The sequence below is a fragment of the Delphinapterus leucas genome, chromosome 8 (assembly GCF_059928025.1).
Source record: "Delphinapterus leucas isolate spDelLeu-1000000601 "Yukka" chromosome 8, BTC_Dleu_Yukka2, whole genome shotgun sequence".
Classification (NCBI taxonomy): domain Eukaryota; kingdom Metazoa; phylum Chordata; class Mammalia; order Artiodactyla; family Monodontidae; genus Delphinapterus; species Delphinapterus leucas.
Genome location: NC_143136.1, coordinates 101,759,085 through 101,767,806, shown reverse-complemented (window position 1 = coordinate 101,767,806; position 8,722 = coordinate 101,759,085). Strand labels below are relative to the sequence as shown.

The 8,722-nt window shown below is 54.2% G+C and overlaps 1 protein-coding gene across 1 annotated transcript; it reads left to right on the top strand.

Moving 5' to 3' along the window:
• The first annotated feature begins 3,349 nt into the window (after positions 1-3,349).
• C1QL2 (complement C1q like 2) lies at positions 3,350-6,671 on the top strand. Its single transcript, XM_022590688.2, has 2 exons — positions 3,350-5,239; positions 5,864-6,671. Exons 1-2 carry the CDS (start codon positions 4,556-4,558, stop codon positions 6,041-6,043), a joined length of 864 nt encoding a protein of 287 aa, XP_022446396.1. The 5' UTR covers positions 3,350-4,555; the 3' UTR covers positions 6,044-6,671.
• Positions 6,672-8,722: the final 2,051 nt, after the last annotated feature.

Genomic DNA, 8,722 nt, shown 5'->3' with positions numbered 1-8,722 from the left:
CCTTGAAATGTAAGACTACAGTCTAAATGGAAGGCAATATGCTAATAAAGGTCATAATTAATATTAATGAGAAGACAGTCACCGATGATGACGTGCATCACCCGGGAGAGCAGAAGCCAGGCAGATGAGGAGGTGTGTCCAGCTACTCTGTCTGGCTCTGCCACGTGGAAGGGAGGGAGGGAGGACAGGGGAAGGGCTTCGTCATGACTCATGTGACTGGCGGAGAGGAAGCTGCTAGCTCTCTACCTGCTCGAGCTGCTGCTGTCCCTGCTCTTGGGAGACAGGGCTGGCCTTGGGAAGGAGCCCTCCTCCCTGCAAGTCCATAGTTCCTCCCAGGAATGCTGATCCCCTGGAAAGGTTGCTTTGCCTGAGGTCTGTGAAAGTAAAAGCCTGAGTAGCAAACTTTGCCCCTCCTTACTTTTCCCCTGCCCAGATCCTGCAGGGGCAAAAGCATTGAAATTGGGGGATGGTGGTCCGCAGGGTTGAGTCATTCAAAGTGAATGCATGCCTGGAAAATATTTGTCCAGGTGGAGCTGGTGACTGAAAACACTGGGCAGTCTTGTTAGAGGGCAGGAAGCCAGAGCAGGGCAGTCTGAGAGGAATGTGGGATGGGTGGTGCGGTCCCCCTTCTCAAAATGCTTCTGAGAAGGATAGGATGTGTGGATGATCTTTCGGTCTCTCTGTTTTTTAAATAAATCCACTTTCCCCACCCCACATGTGCTTACTGCCCACATGTCTCACTTTAATGGTGGTCTTAGGCATGATGGTGGAGGTCCAAAATACCAGTACTTAATAATAACAGTGAACCTATACTGAGCCAGCTATTGTTCTAAGGCCTATGTATTAATTAACTCATTTAATCTCTCAGTAACTTGGAAGTGACATTTGTCATTCCCATTCTACACACATGGAGACTGAGGCCCAGGGAGGTGAGCAATTTGTCTAAGGTCACACAGATGTGAAGCTGCAGAGCCAGGACTGGAACCAGGCAGTGTGGCTCCTGGAATCACTGTGGCTCCTAGTTCTAGAGGCAGCACTAGGGAAAGGAAGCGAAGGCTCCCAGGACCCAGCAAACAAGTGAAGAAGCTAGTGGCCAGTGCTATGTTCACCGCCAGGTTCTCAGAGCCCCTGGTCTGGGTGGCAGGAGGAGTCCAGCTCTGTTATATGGTGGAGGACGCTGGTCAAGAACCTCACACTTTCAAAGCCTTTGTCTTCTCATCTGAACAATGGGAGAATGATTGCTAATCCGTAGGACTGTTGGGAGGAGTATGTGAAGCAGCAACTACAAAGTACCTGATGCATCATAGTAGGTGCCCAATAAATGAGTCCCTTCTCCCCCTTATCTGCTGGGTCAAGTTTGCTTCAAGCTAGGTTTAGTCAGCTTTTCCAGGAATCTGTACTGAGGGCCTACCAGGTGCCAGATATTCTGCTATGCCCTGGGAGAGACACCAACAAAGGAAGAGGCTGGACCAATGTGTAGTGGGGAGGGGAAACAGGATGAATTTTTAAGTAACCCATGAGAACACAATACCTGATAAATGAAATGTTCTCCTCAAAGCAATAGCCTCAGGAAGGAGCACAGTTGTTCCAGAGACACTGATGCTCTGCCAAACACTGACATCAGCCACTGACTCTCCTCCCAGGCCCGGTCTGGTGCGTTCCCCCGTCAGGGAGAGCTGGGAGAAGAGCTTGCCTTTTAGGAAAACGGAGTCTTGGAGAAGGGAACGACCCACCCAGAGTCACAGACAGGGTGAGAGGAGAACCAGAAGACAGGGCTTTTTTTTTTTTTTTTCTTTTTTGCTGGATCATATGGCAATTTAATTTTTTTAACATCTTTATTTGAGTATAATTGCTTTACGATGGTGTGTTAGTTTATGCTGTATAACAAAGTGAATCAGCTATACATATACATATATCCCCATATCCCCTCCCTCTTGTGTCTCCCTCCCTCCCTCCTTATCCCACCCCTCTAGGTGGTCACAAAGCACCGAGCTGATCTCCCTGTGCTATGCGGCTGCTTCCCACTAGCTATCTATTTTACATTTGGTAGTGTATATATGTCCATGCCACTCTCTCACTTCGTCCCAGCTTACCCTTCCCCCTCCCCATGTCCTCAAGTGCATTCTCTAGTAGGTCTGTGTCTTTATTCCTGTCCTGCCCCTAGGTTCTTCAGAACCTTTTTTTTTTTTTCTAGATTCCATATATATGTGTTAGCATACGGTATTTGTTTTTCTCCGTCTGACTTAATTCACTCTGTATGACAGACTCTAGGTCCATCCACCTCACTACAAATGACTCAATTTCTTTTCTTTTTACGGCTGAGTAATATTCCGTTGTATATATGTGCCTCATCTTCTTTATCCATTCATCTGTCAGTGGACACTTAGGTTGCTTCAGTGTCCTGGCTATTGTAAATAGAGCTGCAATGAACATTGTGGTACATGACTCTTTTTGAATTATAGTTTCCTCAGGGTATATGCCCAGTAGTGGGATTGCTGGGTCGTATGGTAGTTCTATTTGTAGTTTTTTAAGGAACCTCCATACTGTTCTCCATAGTGGCTGTATCGATTTACATTCCCACCAACAGTGCAAGAGGGTTCTCTTTTCTCTACACCCTTTCCAGCATCTATTGTTTGTAGAAATTTGATGATGGCCATTCTGACTGGTGTGAGATGATATCTCATTGTAGTTTTGATTTGCATTTCTCTAATGATTAATGATGTTGAGCATCCTTTCATGTGTTTGTTGGCAATCTGTATGTCTTTGGAGAAATGTCTATTTAGGTCTTCTGCCCATTTTTGGATTGGGTTGTTTGTTTTTTTGATATTGAGCTGCTTGTAAATTTTGGAGATTAATCCTTTGTCAGTTTATTCATTTGCAAATATTTTCTCCCATCCTGAGGGTTGTCTTTTCATCTTGTTTATGGTTTCCTTTGCTGTGCAAAAGCTTTTCAGTTTCATGAGATCCCATCTGTTTATTTTAATTTTTTTACTTCCATTTCTGTAGGAGGTGGGTCAAAAAGGATCTTGCTGTGATGTATGTCATAGAGTGTTCTGCCTATGTTTTCCTCTAAGAGTTTTATAGTGTCTGGCCTTACATTTAGGGAAGACAGCGCTTTTGGTGTCTGAGGTCTTACCAATACACAGAAGCACCTCCTATCCTTGCTTTATTTTCACAAGCTGCATTAGAGATGGATAATTCTTCTCTAAATCAGGTGCCACAGCTTTGGCTCAGAATGGCTTTGGACTCTTTTTTAAATAACTAAACCCACCTCAGCAGGAGGGAGCTGGGGATGTCCAAAGGCATCTGTCTGTGGATCTGCTGGTAGTGGCTGGCTGGGAGTGGGAGCTGAGTGCACCAAGGTTACCGCCAAGTGCTGGGTGTCAGAGATCTGGATTTAAATGAACTTTGCAAGGTCCAGACCTTCCTTGGGTAGGAGAAAGGGGCTAAGGCTAGTAGGCTCTTGTTTTCGGGGCTTTGGGCTTTTCAAAGAGTCATTCAAAGAGTTGGTGGGCTGCTCTTCTGAAGCCTATTTGATAGCTTGGAGTCCTCAGGCTAGGTGTGTGAAAGACCTTCCAGAAGCGAGATTTATTCCATTCTGAAGAGGTAACTCAGAAGGGCTTTCAGAAAGTTCTCTCCTGGGGCTTATGGGACTGAGGGGGTTTAAGTCTACTCCTGCTTGCAGGCAGGGGGTGGATTAGGTGACCCCCGAAGGACCTTGCTGGCGTCGGGATTCCGGGGGCCTTCGTGGCCACGTAGAGGTGCCTGTGGGCGCTGGTGAGTGTGCTGTGGGTGAAGGCGCGTGTGTGTGGCCGCCAGTGGGTGTGCCCGAGGAGCTGGGCCCAGGCTGCGCCCGCTGCGCCCACTTGTGGCTCCCAGGCGCCGCCAGGAGGAACCGCACCCTCGTCGTCTCTGCCAAGGGAGCCGCCGGAGAGGAGGAGGACCGAAGGCTGATGACACGAGGGCGCCGTCTCCCAAGTGATGGCAGCGCGCGCTGCTTCCTCGCCGCCTCCGCAGCTCAGCCCCGGACTCCTTACGTCAGGGTAGCTGGGTCCCCCCTCCGCGCGAGAGCCAGCGAGCAGCTGGAGAGCAGAGCAGAGCAGAGCGCGCCGCGGAGCCCCGGCGCCCTCCCTGCGCACGGATCCCCGCCTAGGCCAGGCGAGCCGGGCAGGAGGCAGCGCGGCCGAGCCCTCGCGGGACGCCGCCTTCGCACCCGGCTGTCCCCGGCTGCAGCGGCCGGGACCCGTGGGGCGCCGGGCTCGTCCTGGGAGCCCCCGGCCATGCTCTCCGGGCTCCGCGGGTCTCCTGAGCAGCCACCCGCGCCTGGGCCAGGGCGCCTCTTGCTGAAGTAGTTGGGCGCCCGGAGCAGGGGGTCGCCACGTCGGGGGCGCGGCCGGGACCCACGGAGTCCGCCCCCGAGCGCGGGGAGCGGGGCCGCCTGAGCCGCCCGACCATTCCCTCCCCGGGCGGCAAGGAGGAGCTGGTGGCGGTCGCCTCCCGGCTGTGGCAGCGGCGGCGGCGCGCCTGCCTGGCGGCCGTCGGCGTGCTCCTGGCCATGGCTCTGGGGCTGCTTATCGCCGTGCCGTTGCTGCTGCAGGCGGCGCCCCCCGGGGCGGCGCACTACGAGATGATGGGCACCTGCCGCATGATCTGCGACCCGTACAGCGCGGCACCCGGCGGGGGCCCCGCGGGCGCCAAGGCTCCACCGCCCGGACCCAGCACTACCGCCCTGGAAGTCATGCAGGACCTGAGCGTCAACCCTCCGCCCCCTTTCATCCAGGGACCCAAGGGCGACCCGGGGCGACCCGGCAAGCCGGGGCCGCGGGGACCCCCGGGAGAGCCGGGCCCACCTGGACCCAGGGGTCCCCCGGGGGAGAAGGGCGACTCGGGGCAGCCCGGGCTGCCTGGGCTGCAGCTGAGGGCGGGCGCGGCAGGCGGTGTCGGGGTGGTGGGTGGCGGAACCGGGGGCGGCGGAGACTCTGAGGGCGAAGTGACCGGCGCGCTGAACGCCGCCTTCAGCGGTCCCAAGATCGCCTTCTATGTGGGTCTGAAGAGTCCCCATGAGGGCTACGAGGTGCTCAGATTCGACGACGTGGTCACCAATCTCGGCAATCACTACGACCCCACTACTGGCAAGTTCAGCTGCCAGGTGCGGGGCATCTACTTCTTCACCTACCACATCCTCATGCGCGGCGGCGACGGCACTAGCATGTGGGCGGACCTCTGCAAGAACGGGCAGGTCAGTGACACCCCTACTCCCACCTCCACCCCCGCAGATCCCCGCGGAACCTCGTTCCCACCCTGAGCCCCGAACCGTCTGGGAACCCAGCCTCCTTTCTCCCCACTTGCCAGCGCCCGAGCTCGCCCCGGCAGGGAGCGCACGATAGCATCCCGTTTCCCGGGGCGCCGTGGTCGCAGTTATCCCATAGCTCCCGAGGTTGCGTTCCCAGAGCTCCGAGACCTCGCTACCCAAATTGCACTCTCCCCGCTATTTGCATACCCGCCTGAAGCCCCGTGGGCTTCTCGGAAACCTCACTCTTCTTTAGCTCTCTGTGCGCCCCATTCTCCCCGGTGCCCTCCCCGTCTCCTTTCTTCTCGGCCCCGGCCCCTGCTTTCCGCCCGTCCCCGCTGGGTCAACGTCCACGAAGCCCTCTCTCTCCCTCCTTCCCGGACTTGGAAACTGCGGAGCATAGGGGACCGGGAAGGAGTTGGCTAAGTTGGAGAGAGAGCGTGGAGCCTGGGCGGGAGAGTGGACCCTGGAGCTGCAGGCGGAAGGCCAGCCAGGGGGCGCGCCACGTGGGGGACAAGGCAAGGGCCCAAGCACAGGTGCCCGGGCCCACCCGCTGTGGTCGCTCGCCCCCAGGTCCGGGCCAGCGCCATCGCACAGGACGCCGACCAGAACTACGACTACGCCAGTAACAGCGTGGTGCTGCACCTTGATTCAGGGGACGAGGTGTACGTGAAGCTGGACGGAGGGAAGGCTCATGGAGGCAACAACAACAAGTACAGCACGTTCTCGGGCTTTCTTCTGTACCCGGATTAGAGGCACCGGGAGCGCGAGGTGGGGTGGCTTCTGGCCGCCCTATGCCAGTGGGAGCGCTCTGTTCCTCTGTTCCTTGGCGAGGACCACTCTCGCTTCCTGACATCGCTGGAAAAGACACATCCCTGCTGTCCTTCCTGCCCCGCTTCCGACCTCAGTGTGTCTGCGACTCGCCACGCTCTGGACTGCGCTCATGGTCTCTGTCCCCAGCCTAGGGCGGGAGAGCGGGACGCCAGAGCGGAGAAATGAGCGTGAATCTGAACCCCGGTGAGGCGGCAGCGCGGACTTTGCAAACCTGATTGGACTCGACAGGCCCGGAGGGACGCCTGCCCTCTTCCAGTCCCCCTCCTCCTAGGAGTGCCCTGAGACTGAGGCCTCCCAGCCCGGGCCACCCGAGGGAGGCCAAAGTGAGCATGAGCTCCCTGGGGCGTCCTTCTCTGTGACCTGAAATACTTGTGCAAATGTCCCTGTCTATAAGCCCAAATCCCACCCTCAGCGGAAGCCTAGCAAACGGAAACTCCATCCTGCCTCAGACCCACTGCAATGCATTAAATTATGTTTTTAGACTATGGATTCCAATGTCTCTATCAGCGTGGCCCCAGGACCAGGCCTCCAGATGTTCTCCTTGACACGAAGACCTAAGCTAGGCCCTGAATAGCTCCATCTATACCCTGGTTGCCAGCCACTGCCTTGTCCCTGTCACCTGGGATGGGAGAAAAGATGTGGGGAGATGGGAGGGCAGCATCTCACCCTTTGCGGGGGGTCTCCCCTGGGCTGGGCTGCTGCCTTGAATTGGAGGGGCCCAGAGGAGGGTGGGAGGGAGATTTTGAGGGTGACAGGAGAGGGAGGTTTGGACCTTCAGGCTCCCAGCCTTGTGGGAGGAGGTCAAAGGCCAGGAGTTTCTGCAGAAGGAAAGGGGAGAGGAGGCATTTCTGCAAAATGAGAGGCATGAATGAGGTATTTGCCATCTGGTGATGTCTGAGATCTCCTAAAAGGAAGTACAGAAATCCCTGAGGAAACACACCCACTCAGGCATGTAGTACACTCAACACCACAGCTGATGTCCATTAACTTACACCAGGGGGGCCATAACTCTCCAAGGAACTGGTAAACTGAGGCAATTCTGTGGACTCTCCAGCTTGCGGAATTCACCCAGAGCTGCGTGGTAACTGAGATAGACTCTATCCCTTGCAGCGGGACGCCCCCTTTTGCGGGTCTTGCCGTGCGCACAGTGTTATGGGACACCTGCTCTGAACCTGGCCGTGTTTGTTTGGTCCCCCTCTTTCCTTCCCTTCACCATTCCACACGCACACTCCACATGGTGTTGATTTTTTTCTTTTCACTTTTTTATTCTGTGTTTAGGTTGAGTTCCGATAAACAGTACGTTATCTACAAAATAACTAGTTAGCAACCTGTTAGTATTTACGGAGCTCATTCTGACCAGTTGTTTGAAGAGAAATGTGAATGTGTACACAGAGGCAACCCCAGAGTGTGCTACCTATGTAAAACTGGATACACACACACACACCCCTTGTGGATATAATGTTATGGTTGTCATGGCTAATCCATGTTACACACATGCACACACATACGTATTCATACAGTCATGTCAATGTGGTGTGTGACATGTTCATGGCTACATGTCCGCCCCCAAATTACATTGTGCTCCACTTTAATTCCTGGAGGATGCTGAAAACCGTGATTCCCATTTAAAAGACAGCTATACTCCCCGCCTCGAGTCCTGTGTCTGTCGCTCTTTCTCTTTATGCTTTTATTTTATTTGCTCTTACTTTATTTGTTTTATCGTCATTCACTTGAATATTAGCAATGATTGCATCTGCTTCGAATCCAGGGATAAAGTGCTCAAAGAGAGCAAGGGGAGAAACAACATCCATGTGCAAACCACCATCTCTCCAGTTTCAGACCCAAATGAGTCCCAATTCCCCACCCACCCCACCCCCAGTGATTGTGGAGCCCAAACCCAGCTGAGCCCAGGAACTGGGGAGGGCAGAGCCAACCCTGTCTACCGTTGCATATGTATCAATTTCTGATGCCTTGTCGATTGTATCATCCAGAAATGCGATTAAAACCAAATATCTGAGACTCAAATGAAGTCTAATTGCTATGGATCTGCAATCCCCACCGGGCCCCTAATCCTTTCTGACTTATTCCCCCCCTTCCTCCGATGAGATGGAGCTTAGACACAAAGCCCTCAGTTTAAATTTCAAAAATTAAAATTGACATGCAGCGGTGGCTTTCCTGGGAGCGGAAGGAATTTCTAAGGAGCCCAGCTTTATCCTCTGCATTAAGAAGCAATTTGTACTTCTAACAAAACCCCCATCACTCCCCTTTGGTGGAAGGGCAGTAGAGACGCCTTGCCTGGGTCCGGCTGTTCACAATACTTGGACAAATTTGAATCTGAGATTCCTCCATCTGTATTCCCCGGGGCAACCGGGCTTCTTGCAATTCTAATGCCCAGCTTGCTGGGAGGAGCTGCCAGAGGTGTCAGCTACTAAGAGGATGATAGATTGATGAGGCAGCGGGTGGTGGGAGGCGGCGCGGTCCATGGCAGGAGCTCGCCAGCCGAGGAACAACTCTCTCTGTGTCGACACGTTCTCTGTGTCCCAGGCAGGCCCCTCATGACCCACTGATCTACAATCCCATGATCTTCCTGGAGGACTC

What these genes read in the sequence shown, in the direction of transcription:
- C1QL2 (XM_022590688.2), top strand. Translation starts at nt 4,556, where the DNA reads ATGGCTCTGGGGCTGCTTATCGCCGTGCCGTTGCTGCTGCAGGCGGCG. An exon ending in ACCTCTGCAAGAACGGGCAG is followed by an intron (nt 5,240 to 5,863) that starts GTCAGTGACACC and finishes GCTCGCCCCCAG; the next exon opens with GTCCGGGCCAGCGCCATCGC.